At 45.2% G+C, this 22,321-nt stretch overlaps 1 protein-coding gene across 4 annotated transcripts in view; it reads right to left on the minus strand.

The window, feature by feature from the left end:
* The window catches only part of LOC133139873 (phosphatidylethanolamine-binding protein 4), a 75,156-nt gene that overhangs the window by 42,984 nt on the left and 9,851 nt on the right, over positions 1 to 22,321 (minus strand). For all 4 annotated transcript variants that reach the window (XM_061259323.1, XM_061259321.1, XM_061259322.1 and 1 more), the window contains exon 4: positions 3,020 to 3,118. In XM_061259323.1, coding sequence (XP_061115307.1) covers positions 3,020 to 3,118 — 99 coding nt within the window. The remainder of the gene's footprint in view (positions 1 to 3,019; positions 3,119 to 22,321) is intronic.

Genomic DNA, 22,321 nt, shown 5'->3' on the forward strand with positions numbered 1-22,321 from the left:
CACCGAGAGAAATGTATCAGACAAAGCTGAGACAGAGACACACAGACAGTTCATACAGACACAGGCACACACACACATTATTTTTCCTCAACTGACACTATAAAATGTATGAAGAAACAGCGAATTTGGATATGGATGGCTGACACTGACAGAACTTGTCATAACTGGATTAAGTCATCTCCCGACGGTCCATCCATATTCTTATTTTTAGAAAATGTCCAATGGTCTCAATGCCTTAGTCTTTCCTGCCCGACTATGTACTCGTTTTAGCCGCAACTGGAATTTAACAATGCACTACTGCCGAACTGCAGATGACCCGCAAACTTTCCCCAGCCGCTTTCCTCTAAATAAGAGAAAGTACTTAACCTCCTAACCTACGGCCAAGACAAAGCTGAGAAAAATAGCTAATTATATTCAATCCCTGATACTTGTGAATTCAGTGGTAAATCAAGTTTAATCTTTCAATACAATGTTTCAAACAAGCTAAAGTCTCCTGTATTTCAAATAATGAGATTTGTCATGCTTATTCACTGTTAAATATATTTCACTACTATACTGCACAGCTATGCAAAATAAGGTATTCCAAATAGATACTGTTTAAAGCAAATATTGCAAGTATAAAGAAATAATAATAATAATAATAATAATAATAATAAGACAAAAATGAACCTGACACACTGAATTCCGGAATAAATGTAATTTCTGTAAATTGTAATTAGCCTAAGCATTAGTTTAAGCAAGAAAGGATCCAAAAGATCCACCTTTGATTAATTGAGCCATTTTAACAGTAGTTTCCTATCATTTCCTATAAAGGCCACTTTCTGACAAGCCAAAAGGTACTGTGGCAGCAGCCAGAAGACTCAGTATCTACTTAACTTACCCACTTTCTTCAATATTTCAGACTTTGTAAAGTCTATCCAGTAGAAAACAACATTGCTTAATAGTACTTACATCTGAGTTCAAAGAAGGACAGTCATGTAATGGGTTGTAAAAAAAAGTAATAATTAGTTTGAAAATACAGTGAATCTATATATATAGTATAACCCCAAAGGAATTTGTGAATAATTTGACACATTCACACGTGCAACCTGGGTAACTAGACTAGGGTCATAGCATGTCAGTCAGCCATTCCCAGCAATTAAACACCTCCCACTGAGACTAGACATCACTCAGAATCCTCATTAACCCCTCTGACCAACCACCATCCCTGACACCGCAAACACCCCGGCGCAACAGCCAATCGCTGAGCAGATTTCCTTTGTCGACGCCTACACAGTGACAGAATATTGAATAGTAGGTGAGAGGCTGTCTGAGAATCCTGAAATGCATTCACGTCTTCACCCACATCCTAGTGGCCAGACAGGAAGGAGTCCTGACTGTCAAAGATCTTCACAAAAAAACAAAAGCCAAGATTCCCAACAAATTAGGTGCTATGTGCAGCAGGGCTGATCAAATTAGGTCACAGTACGGCCGCTCTGGAACATCATATAAAGAATGAGAAAAGTAATTGAATCTGTGAAGAATTGTCATTTATTACAACTGAAGGAGTATCTCAAAACCTCACCTTAAAGCTTGTTATCAGTATTTTTGGTGCTCTCTTTCAAATTTTCTTCTCACTTGTGTGATTTGTATATGCGGAGAAACGGATAATTATGTGTTTGAATTTAGCAATTATGCCTCTCTATCAAGGTGAAACATTTTGATGATCATCAGTTCTCTGGTAATAAAATGCTAAACACAAGGGGCAACTACACAACATGAATATTAAACGGAAGTAAACATTACATCCCTTCCATTTAAGTGGGCCACGTCTTTATGAAACGCAATCAATCACAGTGCGGCGAGGATCTCGTTTGCCTGAATTAACAACGTTTTTCCTTTAATGCTGGGGCCAATCTCCAATGACACACACTTTGGCACGAGAAAACAGGCTGCGTCGGAAACTCGCTGAAGGATCTCGGCATGAGGAGGAGATGCGAAGCGGTGGAGGAGAGGGAGGGGAGGCGCACTTTCACATAAAATATGTGTGGAGGGTGGGGGGGGGGGTGCTGAGCCTCGAGGAGCAGATGAAGGGGGGGCGGGGGGAGGGGGGGGGGGGACACACTGCCAAAATCTCTCGGCTGGGTGGGGAAGGACAGGAGCCTGGAGCAGTGTGAAGAAGCCTGCGCTGGGGAGGCTGCTCCCCTCAATCACGGTCTCCATGCCCGCATTGACACGTCCCAGACGCTCCGCGCCAGAGGAAAATCACCGCTGACAGGGCCTCACAAACTTTCCCTGCCATTTAAAAAGACTTACTCCCACACTTTTGTCACATGAGTTTATTGCTTAAGATGCACAGAGAAAACCAAGAGAATCCTCACCCTGGGATTCAAGCGTGCGCGTGCGAGGGAGAATTTACAAATGCTTTGAACCTCAGCGCGGCGAGAAAATTCGCTTTTGAGCAAATTAAATGCTCAAATTGGGTTCGGCGGTGGTGAAACAGTCAATATTGAACTTGATAAACCGACGCTTCAAACTGAGCTGCTGAAACGAGGCGCAGCCATGGTGTGGAGAGAGAACCGATTCAAGATATTTCAAATCCTGTGAGGATGATGACTAAGTTGATATTTTTATTCTGTAATTATGTAACAATACAGAAACCACAAGTGTGAAGTACATAGGGAAATACAATCCCCCTAACCCCCCCAAAGTGTTTTTGCACCATTCTGTCCTTATGCTTTACCATACATTATGTCTCTGCCAAATGAGTGTTTTTAATTTGGGCTCTTAAAGGCTCTGTTGATAAATGACTGGGGCACTGTTCAGACCCATTGACACAGCTGAGGTCTTGGGAGCAGTGACCTTCCTCTTCAATGTTAAAACACTTGCAGGTAACGTTGACCTCCATTTGGGCTCAGCAGATGGTGTCAGATGATGTGTCAGTTGAGTTCTGTGTCCGTGGCCTGGACGTTTGCATAAACAGGGCTCTTGCATAGTGTGGCTGGCGAGCAGAGACCAACGCAGTGGGCTGAGTACTTACCGCGATGTCGGCGACCAGCCAGTGCCTCCAGTGGGCACGGGTGGGACTGCAGCGGCTTGGAGCATCTGGGTCCACCATCATCAGAACATACCTCTTCCCCTGACAACCGGGAAAAAGCGCACCATTACAACCGTGAAAGCTTTTCTGTCAATGGTCAACATAATCACCAGCGGCCATTTCAGACAGAAATCAATGGAGGCCCTTAGCTTTTAATATGAACGAGAGCAGTACGCCTTATAGCAGTTTATTTGTATTTTAGCGTAAAGTCACAGTGTAACACGCATTACGGAGGGCTGCATTCATTATCCGCTGAAACCTTACTCGCAGTGAGATATTTTCAGACACTTAGATTCCAGCTCTTCGGAACATCTTTCCTCCCTCAATCTGTCAGCAAATTTCTCTTTCGCAAAACAATCCTCAATAAAGATTCTGCCCCAGTCATTGGGCTCAATGACAATAACTTGCCAGCTTAATTGCACAAAATATCCCTTTCTGTCTGTCTCTTAAAGTTGGAGAATTATGGGAGCAGATTGAATTATTGCAAGAGCACATTTGCCATCTCTGGTTCCCTGCCCGAAATCTGCCAGACCATATGATGGTTCTTATTTTACACACTTTCCAAACCAACAGAGATGTCAATCACAGCCATCCAGCTCTGATGGGGCCTCTGTACAGTCATGAAGCAAACATTTCAAATGCACCGAGATGACAGCACTTCACAGAGCGGCAGTATTAAGAAAGAAAACTCCAGAAAAACACACAGTGCATGATGTGCCCCGTTCTTTGGAAGGACGAGAACACCATCACAACCATCTCTAGAAATCAGCATACCCACACACACAGGGTGTAAAAATATAGGCACGCACGCCATGGGCGACGGCTCGCGATTGGATCACGCCTTTCACGCCTCCTTAAATTTAATGGCTGTCACAGGTGCGAGTGAAAATGTGTCTAAATCTATGGACCCTTTGTCCTCTACAATACCGTCTCTGTCCCCCACCCCACCTTCTCAGCTACATTACCAATTCCCCAATCAACTTTTGGACTTAATCCCGCTTTATTGTGTCTTGCTATGAGAAAAGAGCGCATTAAAAATTGAGAGTGATCACTCTGGCTGCTGGAGTCTATCAGCAAGGGCTTCCCATATCATTATCCAGCACGTCAAGGTGGAAATCAAAATGGCTGCTCTGCACAGTGTGTACGGTATTAGCACTAGATTTATTAGCCTCTTTGTTTGATTAGCTTGCCTGTGCTCTCCTGAGAAGCTTACTGGGCTCTTATGAGCCCTGTGCATCATCGCAGGCTGCAATATGGAGCACGTAAATAAAAGCAAACTCTGCGGTTTACATTTTCACGGGAGCTGCGGGATACCCAGCCTACCTGATGAGCAGCATTAAACCAAAACAGCAATAAGCCTAATAATCGGATAATGCTAAACTGTGTTTGACAGTGCCTCCGAGTGATTCCCCAAACAGGGGAGCAACCGCACCTCTCCCACAGCCTGTCAAGTGGGGGTAACTGTCCCTCATTTACCCCCCCGGGCCAGATTACATGCCAGACTGCCTGCATGCCTGTCCCTCGTTTGATTGCTGTAATCCTCGGTTTTCCTCGTTGGAAGTACCATTTTACAGGGGCCGTCTGCCTCTCTGCGACAGTACGTCAGCGCAGATGTGACCACGGTCACAGTTACGGTTATGCACCTGTGACCATAGATGAACCACTACCTGTTCAGTCAAATAAAGGGTCTCCTGACCGTGATGCTTACCATATGGATCCCTGCAGGGCGGTGAACTAGACTGTGTGGTGGGAAGCTACAACTCTTTCCCGAGCGCACTTTGTGACTCTCCAAAAAGCATGAGTATGTCTGCTACATCATGTCCCCAGTTACAAAAGGTGGCTTTTAATACGAGGTCTTGTGCTACTTCAGAGGTCCACATTTCAGTGACTGCAATAAATGGTACTGACTAATGTCTCTCTGAGCATTATTTTAATGGAGTCAAAAGTCACTAAAGTAGCAACGGATATATTCACCGGCTTGCCCCCAATTTACAGAATACATTATTGACTGTGCTGTGGTACCCAGAGGGCACCTAGGATTCTCCTTTCAAAAAATACAAAACCCTACAAAAGTGTGGTTGAACACACGAAGCAATTAAAATCAGTCTTATAAAGACCAACTACTTGAGAGTGCTTGGTAAAACTTCCACTGAATGTCCTTTTCTAATACTTATTTAATCATCACAGGAAATGCAAAAACAATTTTAAGCTCCCAGTGATATTCAAATGCAAGATAATAATGGCAAGGTGAACTGCTGATTGTGAAGGCTGCCAAACTCCACAAAAAAGGAATTCAGACAAATTTAGCCTCTGTGGTGCTTTCAGAGTCTGTCGTTCTGGGTCAGCTTATGAATATGAATGAATGGATACTTTAATTATCCTTGCGGAAATGTGTTTCACGCATGCATGTGTATGTGTGTGTGTGTGTGTGCATGTGCGTGTTAGCCATCATGTATTAGAGCATGTCTGTGTTAGCAGGTGGATTTGTGAGTGAGAGTGCACGTATGAGAGGATGTATGCCTTATTAGGTGTGAGTATATGTGTGTGGGTGAGCAAACATGTATGAGAGCATGTGTGTGTTAGCAGGTGCGCACGTGTGTGTGTGTGTGTGAGCGAGCATGTATGAGAGCATGTGTGTGTTAGCAGGAGTGTGTGTATGTGTGTGTGTGCGTGCATGGGTACGTATGCGAGCATGTGTGTATTAGCAGGTGTGTGTGTGTGTGTGTGTGTGTGTGTGCGCGCGCGTGCAGGTACGCACGCAAGCATTTGTGTGTTAGCAGGTGCGTGTGCATATATACCTATAAAGGAGATGTCTAACCCAGCTGGCATTACCTGCAGAAGAAGGGACCTGCACTTCACACGCTGTGGTACGGTGCGCTCTCGTACAAGCACACATTTACTTCCATCTGTCAGAGTGCAGGGTAATTGCAGATAGATATGCATGAGACACAGGCTCCGGGGAGCAAGACGCATATTCTTATCTGTTATAATGTCATTCAATTTTATGGACACATTTTTTTAACTGAAAAGCACAGTCAACGAACATTAGACAAAAGCCAAAGGAAATACACTACATACTAGTAAATGATAAGGGTAAAAATGTTTAAAACTGATTAACATTAAAAGAGGTTATTCTCTCTAATGGCTGTGGGCCTTGTGTAACTGAACTGAAGAGGCCATGTGTAAAAATGAATTTAAACCTCTACCTCAGTGCTAATCACCCAGATATGCCTGTTTGCCACTACTTTACACATCGTACAGAAATGCATATGCACTCAAACACACTCATGCCTGCATGCTCCCTCGCTTTGTCTCTCTCGCTCCCTCACACAAACACCACACACACACACGCACACACCACACACACATACACACACACACACTAATCAGCCTCATTAACTTGCCAGCATTCCCACCCCAGAGCCGATCCATAACTTCAAATGCCCCTGACCTCTCTTCTTTGATGGGGACCTCCCCCAGTGCATTGATTCCTGTGGATGGGGGAGGGGTGTGTGTGTGTGTGAGCATGTGAGTGCATGTGTGTGTGTGTGTGCGTGCGATGGGGGGCAGGTACACAAACAGGGCCGTGTAATCCACACAATGCAGCCAGCTCCACACTCATGCAGTGCCAATGGAGTATGTGTGACTGACAGTTCTGCACTCCTCCCCTGCCCCCTACAGTCAGTCACATCCTGGGGGGGGGTATAGGGGTGTACTCTGATTGGCCCTCCCTGCTGACACCACTGGGGTCAAGAGACACCACCGCTATTACCTGCCAGTGCTGTTTACAAACTCCAACACCTCATTTCACATGCAGCTCCCAACATTAGCACATCTCATACTCAAAAATGAAGCAGTTATAGGCATAACACCACACACAGCTTTCATGAGGGCGCTAGGCATGAGGAGTCATTGATGATGATAATATTTTGCATAATTTTTACATTCTTCTGGTGTCAGTTTTGTTATTTTATTGAGCACTTCACTGTTTTTGGTAGTAAAGAGGCCCCAGGAGGTGATGTAGGTGACAGCAAGCCGCCAGGAGCGCTGAGACTCAGAGAACCCCGACCGGGGCTGTTAAAGCCAGCGGTGTGTGGGCCCTGGAGCGCTGAGACTCAGAGAAACCATCATGCTGTGGCGCGCAGCTCCACCGGGGCCGTTAAAGCCAGCCGTGTGTGGGCCCTGGAGCGCTGAGACTCAGAGAAGCCATCGCGCTGTGGTGCGCAGCTCGACCGGGGCTGTTAAAGCCAGCCGTGTGTGGGCCCTGGAGCGCTGAGACTCAGAGAAGCCATCGCCCTGGAGCGCTGAGACTCAGAGAAGCCATCGCGCTGTGGTGCGCAGCTCGACCGGGGCTGTTAAAGCCAGCCGTGTGTGGGCCCGGGGGCGGGAGATTGAGCCTGGAGTCTCCCGGGATTAACCTCCCACTGTCGATCCGTGCTCCGAGCAAAACGCCCCGTTGGGAATTGTTATTAGGCGGCGGGACAGGGTAATTACCCCAGCGAGAGCTCCTTTTGGGGGAGTCCGGCTGGGATAACACCTCAGCTGTGCTCTCCATGGGCAGCAACATTTAACCCCCTGCTGAAAGAGCTCCAATTTGCACGGTGGAGTTATGTGAGCAAGAGACACAATGGCTAAAAACAAGAATCTCAACACATATTTTTTTTTTATATTTCATTTTCATTTAAATTTATTTATTTTACAAAAATGTATTTCTGTAAAATAAGACACAAATTTAGCAAATGAGGTGAGAATTATTCCAAGATTTGCCAATGTGGTAAGAAAGAAAAGATAATATATTTTAAAAATGTAACTTTTTAAGCCACTAGACTAAACTAAACCTGATGCTGCTGTTAGTTATGATTGTAGATGGACCAGACAAACCTCCACATCGAGTAGAGTTAAAGTGCGGAGTGAAATGCAAATAACTCCAATGCCGCTCCTTTCAACACACCTGTGTACCTGAGAGTGTGAAAAGAACAGGACTATAAATGTGCTTAAAGCTTTAAATGATTTTCAAAATGCCTGCGAAGAAAGCAGTGAAGATGGAATCACACCTGCTAATTTTTATTTGGCAAGTGCTTCGGACAAAAATCTCACAATAACAAAGAGAAGACTCCAGGGAGCCACAGACTGCACAAATCAAATTTCTAAATGTGAAAAATAAATTAATATATTTGGTAGTTGATGGTTGTTTTGCCACAATAAAAAGGGTGATTCTGTACATGTACATTCTGTATATGTGTATGGGAGAGTCATACATCATAAAGAAACATCTCTGAAGAACATCATACATCTCTGAAGAACAGTGTTATGGGCATCACTGCTGAAATACACCAATGTGTTGAGGGAATAATCAGGAAAAACGGAAAAAAAACGGAAAAAACTGTAATAGTAAAAAGGAGAAAATTTACAGCCCCCCCCCCCCCCCCCCCAAACGGGCAGGCATTGTGCTGGGACTGCTCTTGTAAATACAACATCTCAATGGGGGCCCCTGACCGAGGCACTAAATCCAGGGCCCTCTCTCCCATGAAAGCGCATCGATTTGGCACGTTCTCCCGGCATGGTGTCCCGAGATACAGCCTGAGGACAATGTGCCGGGCAGCCAGGTCAACGAGGCGACCCGCGTCACTGCAACCCCTTATCTCTGGACAGGAGCCACCGTCTGGCCCACACAATCACACAGGGCAGGGCGTACAGGACTCCCCCAGCCCCCATTTTAAAACTAAGGATCCCCCTTAAACATGGGGTAGGATTTGGGTACCACAACCACACTCCTCAACCAACCTGTCTTTCAAAGGGTGGGAGAGCAAGCAGTGGATATTGTGCATCTCAACTGCCGTGTTTGAATTGTGCTTCACCGACAGTTGTACAGCCGTGTTCTGCACTGTTATGCTGGTACGTGGGGCCACTTGCCCATACCATAAATTTTACATGTGACACACAGATTCACATTGACCAGAATGTATGCTTTGGCAGTCTCAGAACATCAAATGCTTCCGAATATGTCCGCCGTATATTCTGGTTTGGAAGTACGCCCTCAGCCTAGTCTACCCTTTGATAGTTGTCACCTCTTTGTGAATCTATTCCATGGTGTTGACAATATGAAGGGGAGCAAAGGTTCTCTTAGAAACACCATGAAAATGCAGAGGTATTTGCAACACAGAAGACTGAGTGGAACAAAGAGGAAGGAGGCAGCCGTTTCTGAAGGTGAGCCTTACCTCTGTGTGAACTTCGCCGGGGCTAAGAATCAGAGGCTTGCTAAACTGCGGTGCTGGTTGAGCAATGGCATCGACGGCTGGGCCGCCCGAGCGATCGGCTCTCTGATGACAACGAACGGGCGAGGGGGGGGAAGCCCCTCTGTGAGTTTACAAGTTCACGCGTTACCCCCTGACCCCACACCAAACCTAGTTGTTCATGGAGCTGCCTGTTAATACGGCCCCTGCCTTCATCCTCTGTTCTTCGCTCTCCTTTGTAGGGGGGCCCCAACCGTTCCTCTGCCCGCCCGCTAACCCGTTCAGCAGTGGGGGGGGGGGGGGGGGGGGGCGCAAAAAGCAGCGGCGTTTCATTAAACGGTCAACTGTACTCGCCGCTCACCCGGAGCAAAGCAATAAATCGATCCCAAATCCCTCGTTAAGCAGCAAAAACACTTGAACTCATTTGGTAATTACCAGGTATCTGTGTTGTGATTACGAGACGGAGACAGCTTAGCAATATCGACTGCGGCTTAGAGCAAGGTTGGCTAATCGATGCCTAAATGAACAGAGATCTTCCCCTTAAAACTGACCAGGATATGAATTCTGAGCTAATTCCAGACCCGAATCCATTTCAAATGTTCTTTTGGTTACTTTATCTCAACAATGATCAAGTCCTTGAAGGTCTTTCCTCACTCGCCTTTGAGTCGGCCGTGGGCAAGCAAGATACTCTTTCATTCTTTCATGTCCAATGACACTGTTTAGAGAGATAAACAGAATTTGTGGACATTACAGACAGTTTACATCCCAAGATTAGCATCACTCTAAACTGCCCATCACTCTGGTGTCCATTATGCAGGGCGTTAAGTTAAGGAGCGGAAACGAAGAGCAGACGGAAGGCCAATCACAGCGCAGCCGGACGCGGAGAGATAAAGAGGACACTCAGAGAGGTTCTGCGGACCTCACAGGGAGGCGAGTGGAATTCTGTGGGTGGAGGAGAGGGAGAGAGGAGAAAGAAGGGGTTAACCGTGGTCCCGTCCGGCACGTCTGCGCAGGGGCAAGGGACGTGGTCTGTCCCACGGGAGGGAGCTGGGGGGTGGGGGGTCAGGGGTCGGCGCGGCAGCAGTAATTGAATCCTGTCTGCGGAGCGGTGGAGACGGAAGGTCCAGAGATTAGAGGGATGGAGGGGAGACGGCAGGCGTGCTGTCCTGACTCCGCCTGCGGCCGAGCACCACCCTGGAGGGGGGGTCACCGGATTGAGACTGGAGCAGTATTCCTCTCATTAGGAACATACCCCCCCTCCACCCCACCACCTCGCCAAAAAAAAAAGGCTTCATACCCCACCTCATCCCACCTCTGTGTGACCAGTGGCCCACTGCCTCTCTCCCTGCCAGGCCCAAAGGGCAGGGCACTCATCAGTCTAAGAGGAATTGGCTACAGGAAACCATTCTGACAACAAGTCACCTGACCGTCATTCCATCACAGTGTCATCTGTTCACATCACCTGCGTTTTTCCCTGGTGCTGCCGGCTCGGAACCTTAAACAGGCTGTGGTACTAGCCCAGTTTCTACAGAAAACTCAATAATGTTCTACAGAACTTGAGGCCTGATCACCTGATTTAATGATCTCATGCATTATACTGTGATAAATGTGGTCAAGTGTACACGCGTCGTTCTGGTTCTGTAATCACGGCTGTTGTTTCACACCGAGTTTTCTCTGCGTTCGGAACCGAGGGAAGGTATGGAAAAAACACCCGTACCAGGAGAAAAACGACCTGCTGATTAAGCACAAATTGAGCGAAATGCAGGTTCACCACAGAACCCCGCTATGGAAGCAGAATGTCATTATGCTAATTCGGCGAAAGGAGTGGATGACATGCGCGACGTCCATCGGCACTCGACGTGGCGGAGTACAATGTGCTTCCTGCGCTCTCAGCGCTATTAGAAGACACAGCCCCCCCCCCCCCCCATTAGCCGCTCAACGAGTCTTTTAAAGCATCGGCGAATTAGCTTCCATTTAGAAAATAATAACTCCCACAAGAGAAGTAAGGGTTCGTAACAAGATAAATCTGCATTCCTCACTGCAGGTAAAACTGCAACGCCCGAGCTCACCTGAACAGATGAGTCATGTTGGGATTGACACGGTCACAGAGGAAAACACTCTGCACGGTGCAGTGCACAGGACTTTAATTCCAGCTACTGTGGTGCTCCTGCACTGAGACCCGCCTGCTACCTCCAGTCCTGCCTATTTTTATCTCTGCCTCCCACCCACACAGTGTGGAGCAGCTTCATAGGCCATGGGCACCACCACATCACGCGGTCCAAACCGCAACCACATGACCTCAACCACACCACTATGTGGCTGAAACCAGTCAAACAAATCTGACCTTATCCAGGCAACTATGGGGTCAAAACCAGTGACCCATACACATAACCAGGGCACAATACTTTCTAAAACATGGAATCCCATGACAATATGACAACCATAAAGGACAAGAGAGCCAGTATAGCCCTAACCTGGCTGCTCTCTGGTCCAAATCCTCCCCGCACCCCTCCAATCAGAGAATAAATACACCACAGTTCCCATTGTACCCTAGATTACCGCATCCCATTCCAGTGCCTTCACTGCAGCAGCCTAATGTGCAGTTCCACTCAGCCATGCCGAAGCAGGCCAGAGGCATTGTGGGTGAGGAGCACTGGTGCCACACAGCGAGAAACAGCAGCAGTAGCCCTCTCTGGGAAAGTTCTGCCAGGGTAACTTGACTGCACACCTGAACCACACGCCGCCCGCGGCTTCAGCTCACCATGCCTGTACTAGCTCAATGATCCGCTGCACTCGCAATACCCTACAGACTGCGACTCACATTTTCTTTATTGTTCCATATAATATGGAGGCAAGTATAGCAGTTCATAGCGCTTAGATATCGGTAGTTGATGGAGGGAGCGATGTTTCCCTGTTTGTATGAGGGTGGAGGGGTGTGTGGGATTTGTAGAAGCCCTGAGTGCGATTCCAGCATCTCTCTCTCTCTCTCTCTCTCTCTCTCTATGTGGAGAACACTTTCGGCACCGTGTGCTTGCGAACAGAGCCATGCTCATGTTAAGCTTGTTAGTCACCCTGGATGCGATCTTGTTAGCTGTGGTTTTCAACACTTTCTAGTGGTGGCTTTACACATATACACCTACTCACAACCATGAACACAGTCGCAGACGCACAAAGACACACGCATAGGAACGCAGGCACGCACGCACACACACACACACACACACAGACACACACATACATACACAAAACATACACAGTCCCAGGATTGGTGTTTGTGTATTCCTGGGACAGGGTGTGTATAGCCAATCTAACAGTTGCAGGAGTCTGGATACGAACACACACACACATACGCACGCGCGCAGCCGCACACAAAGAGAGAGACACATAAAAACAGAATTCTGAACGAAGAGGAGAGCAACTCTTGTAATTCTGGAAGGCAGTGCTTTTTTCCCTGCTTTGTACATTGCTGGGTATTAATATATCAAATACATATATGATTAAAACATGTATCAATCACCACAAGGGACTGATATCTGTTCTGGTCTGATATGCATTACACCTCATTAGACGTGTAGACTGGTAGTATCGCCATTTGCTTTGGGGTTGCGCGTGAGATCCACATTCAAGGTGAAAGCCATGCTAATTGTTTCTGTATCTTTAATCAAAATGAAAACCGCGAGCGTTTGCCAAAACTCAGAGCCTGGACAGTGCCAACTTCTGCAGCAATTTAATTGGAAACACAAGTATATTCTAAGGCAGCAAGCTGTTCTCCTCTTCCTTCCAAAAGTCACACAATATCGAGAAAGATTATTTTTTCAAAGCTATAAACGCCTGAAGACAATTAAACAAGGTCTGTGAGAGCCATCTGATATTCAACCCTTTGAGAAGGATATTCTAAATATAAACACATATTGGAAATGGGATTTTAGTTTGACTTCAGGCAGCTATATGGTTTCCATGGAAACCCTTTTTTGTTTGTGATAATGACTGGGGGAGGGAGATGGAATGGCACATTGTCTTGAGAAGTCTACCTCCAGACATTTACATCGCCATTGCTGTATAATGCGAGGTCTTCACTACGGATCCACCGTGTCAATTCATTCCCCCCCCACCCCCCCACCCCCTGCGTTGGCCCCATTTCTGCAGCAACATATGCAGCGCTTAATGGCAGAAAGGCATCTTCAGCTCCAGCATTGTCCCACCGAAATGTGCTCTGTTTCCAAGTCTGTAAAAGCCCTGAAGAAACGTATACAACCTGATAAATGCATCACAAAATATTAATTTAATATGTACTAGAGTATGTGTGCTATCAAGAGACAGTAATATGTTTTGCATCCAATTTGTGCTGAAAATAGATATATATGATGATTCCTTCATAATGATGGACAGTTTGTGTGCTGGGGCTAAATCAATGGTAATGCAGTACTTAATAGATTCTTCCATTGACAGCATGTCATGACCTCAAGTACAGCTTCTGACCTCGAAGGCTGAAAATCAGGACCTCGCCACCTCCTTATAAAAATACAGCCAGACCCCCCCACCCCAGACCAAAATCTGCCTTGGAGTTCTGCCCGGCAATGATTGCCCCTTCTATGTGAATATCAGGGCAATCACCAACCCCAAAAAACGTCAATCTCAACAAGTATTTTAATTTTATACTGAGAGTTAAATCTTATTTATTTTACTCCTTTGCTAAATAAGACAAAAATATTGCCAATGAGTCAAGACAGTTCAATATCAGCCATTGCGGTAAGAAAAGTTTACTTGTCAAGAAAACAGTAACTTTAAACAAGCTAATATTTTCTACCTGAGAAATAAAAGATCTTAAGTCTTATCACAAGACTAAAACACTTGTTAAGCATTTTCCATAGTGTAGAATCTGTCCTTAATGGGTCATCTGGGGACGACATGGCTCAGGCAGTAAGAGCAGTTGTCTGGCAGTCGGAGGGTTGCCGGTTCGATCCCCCGCCCGGGCTGTGTCGAAGTGTCCCTGAGCAGGACACCTAACCCCCAAATGCTCCTGACGAGCTGGTCGGTGCCTTGCATGGCAGCCAATCGCTGTCAGTGTGTGAGTGTGTGTATGAATGGGTGAATGGAGAAGCATCAATTGTACAGCGCTTTGGATAAAGGCGCTATATAAATGCCAACCATTTACCATTTATCTGACCTTGCAATTCAAGTCCACCAAGAGCTTGAACCCTCCAGCCAGACTGGCCTTCTCCCTCCCCCGATTCTGGGCCCTCCCCCTTTCCCCTCCAATTGGCTACAAATTCCACTGTGGGAAGAAAAAAAGCTCTAGTTCTGGCAATCTGCATCCTCATCCACACTGTTCCTCAAAACCCCCATCTTCTCACCGCCCCTCTTTTATTCAAACATGGCGCTCACAATCACAATCACTCATTTATTCGAACTGAATTCAGGTTCTCCTGAATGCTGTCCAAACTGTATGACTGACTGGATTAGGGCTTCATCTGGATTTGACTTTTGGCTCAATTTCACATTTACATTCTTGATGAAATTGTGAAATATGCTAGTTATTGAGAATTGTCACCAGTTTTCCCCTTACACTATTGAAAGTTACTGTATTGTCAGAACATTCTTCTTCCTCACCTTCTCATCATCATCATTATTATGATTATGATGATGATGATGATTATTATGATTATTATTATTATCATAGCAGCAGGTAGTGAAAACAGTATTTCAGTACCCTGCCTTGCTCCAGGGAGATGAGCGGTTAACAGTAAAAGTTTGCAGAAGTAAATGAAAAGTAACCTGTGTGGCGAGTGTAACACCAGAGACAGACACAGATTCACTGGAGGCCGCGTTCCCAGACAAGGGGATATTTGTGTGCTGACGGGCTCCCGACTGCGCGACGGTGACACCTCTCCTGTCTGCCCATCACAGCTGTCACGCGTGTTCCCCGGCACCGCGTGTATCGCCAGGGAGGACAGCCTCCACTTCTTTCCTTCACGTTCCATCACCGTTAATTACGGCTGCTGATGTTCGTACGTTGCCAGAGCGTAATTGGGTGTCACATTCCTGCGTTTGCACTAGGCTTTACTCATGACTGTGGGGGAAGATGCCACCGGTGCCACTGACGCCATTGGCACCCGGGCCGCTCTCGCCGTGGATCAGCGCGAGGGAGCCGCCGCCGCGCGGCCACCCCGGCTGGACCGGGACCAGGCTGCCGGTGGGAGGGCAGTTCCCAGAGTTCCCAGTGCCAGCTCGGGAAGCTGCGGCGTCTGCGGCTCTCTCCGTTCTGTGGGGGCAGTCGGGTGTTGGAGACGGCCGCGCGACGGCCCACCAGTCTGACGAGCGGAGCCCCGTCAGCGCTGGAGGTGCCAAGCCAGCCTCGCTGGTGTCAGCAGCATCACAGGTCAGGAGGAAAAGGAAAGGTGTTCGTGCCTCAAGTGAGTTTTTTTAATTGTGGGGCAGCAGGGATTGAGTGCATATGCACGAAGATCCACACTGAACCGAATCAAAATCCACAACGCACCCGCTTTCACTGTCTTTTTTTAAATTTTTTTACTGTTTTTATATAATTTCGCTTCCAACAGGCTTCCAAAAACAGGAATTTCTCTGTGAAGAATTTAAAAATAAATAAGAAAATGTAATGCTTCACAGAGCACAACAGACTAAGTGGTCTGTGGCATAGGCAGTTAAGACATAGGAACTAAACGTCAACTGGCGACAGTGATCTCTAGCAACATAAACATTGTACAGAATATGTACGAATGCATGGATTCGAGAATCCTGTGCAATTTGTGAGCGTGACAGTTGTGAACGTGCCAATACTGTACACCTGCAAAGCCGTAGGAGTCGGTGTGAGCATGCATATGTGTCACTTCTTGGTGTTAGAAATAGTTGAGGCATAAAAATATTAAGCTTAGGCCTACGTCTTTCATCGCATTTAATAAATAAATTAAGACAAAAAAAGAAATTGGACAAAGAAGGCCACAGCACTGCTCAAGGAGTACTTGGATGACCTTCTCTTTTCCCCAGCAAATAATGATTAGTCTTGTTAAGTTAGCTTGGTGGGGTTCAAAACCCACCCTTTGAAGTAGAAAGTCAATGCATTATCAGTTCACAGTCTACCTTAAATAACAAAGGCAGTGTCATCTTTAACCCTTTCATTCTTGCTGTTCCATCACCAGTCCCGATTTCCACATGGGATTCACGTCCGGGCAGCCTGTGGCTTCGTTGGGAATTACACGGACAAACAGCGGATGGCAATACAGGGAAGCTTTGCAGGAGCATCAGCCCACAGCTAGCGCCCTACCACACTGCTGTGTATTACACGCGGAGCGTGAACTGTATCCACAGGCAGACCAACCGCTTTCCTCTTAAGACTAGCTGCTTGCTGTGGGGCCACCATGCCCCTGAGTCCATTATTTGAGTGCCTGCACAGATAGCTTTCCATTCCAGTAACGGAGTGATAATAGGCTTGTCACGGTGCTATCAAAAAAATTATGATTCCGATCGAAGGAAAGTTACGCCGCGTTCGACTGAAGTGCCACAGACCCACTGTATGGACCTGGCAGCTGAGAGCAGGCAGAGCTGGGTTCTGAGCTGAAAGGGTTACATTCACATCCAGGCTGAACTAAATTCTTCAATACACACAGAGCCCCAAATCCTGTTGAGCTGAGCTGAGCAGAGATACCCTACATGCTACTAGCCCTCCAAGGCACAATTAGGATTTCACGGGAGGAAGAAATCCACATTCCTGCACACATAAAACCCCTTTCTTCTTCTTCCCTACAATCTCAACTTTTTTCTCTATGAAGAACCTGGAGCGGCATTCGATGGGATTTGGGAAGGGGGGGAGAAAAAACAAAACCAAAATATTTTTTTTAGACTGTGAGCCACTTTTGGCAAGAGATGCGTGGCTAAGTGAAAAAGCTTAGGTATTTCACATCCTTTCAGTTTCAATCAATTTCTTCAATTTTATGTGCCATGAAAAGAAAGGACCAGTTGGTGGTGCAGTTTGTTTGAAGTGTTTGCACTGAGCAGTGCTATATTGACAGAGCCTGGATCCCACATTTAAGGTACTGCGCTCCCTTTCCATCTTTAAATGGTAGAAAAACGGTCAGCACTTCATCTGTACTTTCACAGGCATTGTGAAAGCCTCTGATATTGCAATTTAGTCCTGGAACGACATGGATGGAAAAGATTGTCCAAAGTGGCTTTCACTCAGGACAAAATGTGATTGAGAGAAATTGGAAGAGCAAAATGGCTGACATTTTTGAAGAAAAAAAAAAATACACTGAGGGAGAAAGCCCAGTTTTTTAAACCAATTTTCACTCGCAAAATAATATATAACCTTAATCAATCTGCTCAGCACTGTTTTAATACAGATACAAGACCAGAACAACCAAAGAATATCAACATTTAATGTACTGCATATTGAGGGTAATAAATTCTCTTACTTCTGCTTAATTTGCACATTCTTCTCAGCAGAACAAACAGTCTGCAGAGGCCGAATTTCTCTGATATGCTCAATGACTGTAATGCCTCCTGCAACTAAAAAGCTAACTGTGCTTATTAAGTACAATCATTTTGAGTCTCCATGTTGGGGGGGCAGAGAAAAATAGCAGCTAAACTGGCACTGGAAATTAAAAAGGCCTAATCTCTTCATCAGTTAACGCTTGAGGTGACAAAGACTACAAGAGACTGTGATTTCAAAGACATTTTAAATAATGCAGAACGAAATATCAAGCAAATGCCTCATTGCATCACCATTGTAATTATTAGGGCAGCATGCAACACAATGCACATTTTGAAGACATTGGTACATTTTAAAGTGATCAATGTGAACTGTTAAATCTCAGGCCACTAAACGTATGAAAGACGCACCCGGGATGTCACTGAATGCGCCTCTGATCAGTAATTATGTAATCATGCTAATTGGAAAGAGCCAGGGCCCAGGGCCCAGAGGAAAGATCATAGCACATAAGGACTCTGATTGTGGATCAGTTACTGAGTTTGACTCTGACATTTCTGTCGCCTGGCCAGAGAAGCTGGGATCTCAGACAACACATTGTAGCTGTCATCACCAATATAAGCACAGCTCTTCGTACTGTCTGTTGGAAAAGGTTAATAACATCTTTTTCTGAAGAAACAGCCAATCCTGTTGACAGACAGAGGCCAGCCAGCATATCTTTAAACATTCTGACAGTGATTGTGTCGCCTTTTTTATTATAAAAGTCTAATTATTTATTTAATCAAAAATGGCCAAATTACTGGGCCCGTGATAGTGCGACTGACAGGAAGTAGCTGTGGTGTGCACTGGCCCTGAGCATATGTGGGTTCCACTGTGGTATTAGAATAACAACAACGAGAGCTATGAGCAGAGAATGAGAGAAAAGCGCTTTCCACACAATTCAAAACCTGGGAACTCTGCCACCGTCCACTTGACTGTAAAAAAAAAAAAAAGGTCTGCAGTCCTCGCAAGGCAAAAAAATCTAAGTGTATAAGAGTGACAGCTGGCACACATTACACACAGCAGAGATGGCCAGAGCACATGCACCTGCGGCAGCTGACTCCTGCTCCCCCTACCCTCCCCACCTCTCCTATCTGAGAAACGCGATTGTCCACATCTCTTTCCAAGTCACTGCGCAGTGAGGGGGAGGAGCACAATCCAGCTTCACTGACTGCAGGGTAATGCAAATCACTTTAATATGTTAAGAAGATTAAACTGGATAAATGTCTAGATACATTTTTTTTGTAAAGCCACATAAACCTCTAGTGTTTTTATTTCAGGAGGGGTGGGGGGTGGGGGGGGGGGTGTGAGTCAGTTGAAATGATCAACAACAAAACCACCCGAAAATGCAATGCGATTGGCTGGGGAAAATTGAGCTTATTTGAGATTTTGGTTTTTAAGCCTCTTGGATGTAAGACCATCCCACCTCTTTCTTATTATTTTTAACACCAACCCTTAGGACAACAAAAACAGCAGACCGACACGGGTCACAGGCTCATATCTACAGCCTGCCTCTCCTCAATTAGACTTGGTTGTCTCTTCCTGCTTTTGTCAAATAAGTGGTCTTAATGCTGTTGAGCACTGAACTATTTTTGGCAAATTACTAAACTGTGACAGTTTGGTAATTTATTGAGAAAACAATAAAAAGTATGGGCAAACAAAGGAAGGAACTTGTAGTGTATGGGCAGAAGTTTAAAAAGTTCAAATAACGCTGCAAACAAGGGATGAAACCTGTTGACAGAACTGAAAAGTGGCTATGAATCTTTGACATGGTTTCACACCATTTCACGCTGGTCTTCATATAAAGTCAACTAGACATTTATATCCAGCAGCAAACCATCGGGTTTGTATCTAATTACACTGTACGTACGGTTTCCCTGACGATTAAGCCTCAGGCTAATTTAGCTCAAATTATATTTGCCTTTTATTCCTGAGATAAGTCTATACTGGTACATGACTTTATCTAATTAGTTACATTCCCAAAACACGACCGATTGATTGGCAATTGTTTTTCAGTTGGAAGCAGAGTGGAACTAAGGAAGTCCTGCTGTTCTACAGAACGCAGACACCGGAGTTGGGAAATGAAAGGGGAGAAATGGAACAAAATAACGTAAGGGATTAAGAAATGATTTGCATAACATTTCCATAGCTTCCAAAGCGCAGGATCAGAGGAATGACAGGGAAGTGATGGTTGCTGTGTGTTATCAGTCTGCTGTGCATCCTCTTTGAGAAACAAAGGCAGATGGGATCACACTCCTTTTTTAAAACCAGGAAACCAGGTCAGGAAATTTAACAAATTTTCACATTCATTCATTAGATATGGAGAGAGCCACAAACAGGGAATTATGCAAGATTACAATCAAAAACATCAATGGACCATATCCATTTTCATGATTCTGATCATTGCAGTAATCATGTGATGTCAATGACATCACTCAGACAATCAGTGTTCTTAAAACAGGGGGATCCTGGTTGTTTACTTTAGGCAAACAGAAGTAACACACTTTACGAGACTGGACTAACAGGGCAGCCTGCATATTTACAATCACATCCATCAGGCACGTTCAGCCCTTCCAAACAGGTGAGTGAGTGCTAAACTGCAGACTATTTTATGTCAATGTCAATGAGCAGAGTAGAGACATAGGGCAAAGAAGCAAACTTGTATTCCTTTTCTGTTAAATGAAGGATGCACCACCAAAAAAGCACAAGAAACAAAGGTATCTTAGGCAGTGAATGACTACAAAACAGCATTAAATCACGGGACTGTGCTTTCCACGTAATTGTTTCAAAACCAATTGGCTACAAAGGACATGAAACAGATTTCCTATGACTCTTCAAAATGTTAACTTTTAAGTTCTAAAACTTTTAAACCGTATGGTTATGTACACAGTATGGGTATGCACATGTTATGGTCACATTATACAAGTTCTACCTAATAGTACAAGTGTTATTTTGCCATCACGTTTCCAAAGTCCATTTTAAAATGAATTTATTTTCACTATTTTAACTAATTTGTCCCAGTATTTTAATATCCAATATATTTTAATTAGTGCGCACAAAAATAACTTTAAATTATTAGTAAGAAAACTGTATACTGCACATACAAATTCCCAAGGAATTTCTCTAAGCTATCTAATACTGCTATAAATAATATCCGTGTGTCTATTTCTTGATGTGGTCTGGAATTTGAAGACTGGTGGGAAGGGTTACAATGGAGTATAGCAATGAGATTGCACCACGGCAAATTGATTTGTCTTGTCCTTTAAAAAAAAAAGCGCCCACAAAGAGACCTGAGCCAAATATGCCTTCACCTCATCGCTCTCCCACCCCATCGCTCTCTCACTTCCTGTCTCAGAGCTGGAGGAGAGGAAGTGGGGAGAAATCATCGAAGGTTTATGAGCAGCCCCCACAGAAATTCTTCAAAAGGGTGAATCAGAGGATTGGGACAGGAGCTAAACCTCATGCTAAACGAGTGAAAAAAAAGGCACATTATCAATTGGGCAAAGAGCCACCAAATAGCTCTTCTGCCTACAGTATGGTGGTAACTTAATCACTCTCAATTTCTTAACTTCAACTTCATAAACTCAACACGCAGGCATAAAATACATATGAATATATATGAAATACAATGACGTACAGAAGTCATACAGCACCCGAACAGTGATTAACACTTGCCAAATTGGACAGTGCCACGGAATGGAGCACCGAAGGCTTTGAAGACAAATTGAACTATTTTGAGGTATTATTTTAAGGGAGAAGGGGTCAGCCATTTTATATTTGGCCATATAGAAACTGCTTCAGCACTGAAGTTCCTTCTCACCAAGCCCTGAAAGACAGTGCTCAGAGCCCCTCATTAACAAGTGTTGATTTCTCTTGAAACCTGAATGACAGTGTGACAGTATTCATGCTGGCAAGTGAATCCAACCCATATTGCGGTGTCTAGCAGTCAGTGTATGGTTTCTATGGTTTGTATAAATAGAATTTCATTTCTGCGTGTTTATTCTAGCATCCACAGCACCAGCGCCTTCACGCCCCGATTATGAATGTCTCAACTCACGGAACAGCTTCCCAGTCCTTTATGAGCCGACGCTTCATCAGAGAATACTCTCACTTTTTAATGAATTTTACTGTAGAACTTGCAAATCTGGGTTTATTAAGAGAGAGATCTGTCTCTCTCACCCTTTATCTCTCTCGCTCTGAAATGATGAAGGTCAGGAAAGTTCTCAATGTGTGCGAAAAGCTAAAATTGTATGTCAGTTGTCATGTACATGCGAACGAATGACTGGATTTGCTCCGGTTCCATATTAACCCAACATAAGACCGAAAACTGGAGAAGACAGCATTAGCCTGAGACGGCACTTGCAGAGGACATCTGTCACCTGAAAATCAGTTTACTTCAGTTTACTCTGCCACCTTAAAAGGGTTCCTTACAGTCTGGCTCCATAAAGCTATTAGACCTCTCACAGTGCATATTCTGTGCCGCAGTACACCGTCATGTTCGACAGACACCAAAAGACGGCACTAAAAAGT

This window comes from Conger conger, chromosome 11, assembly GCF_963514075.1.
Source record: "Conger conger chromosome 11, fConCon1.1, whole genome shotgun sequence".
Lineage (NCBI taxonomy): Eukaryota > Metazoa > Chordata > Actinopteri > Anguilliformes > Congridae > Conger > Conger conger.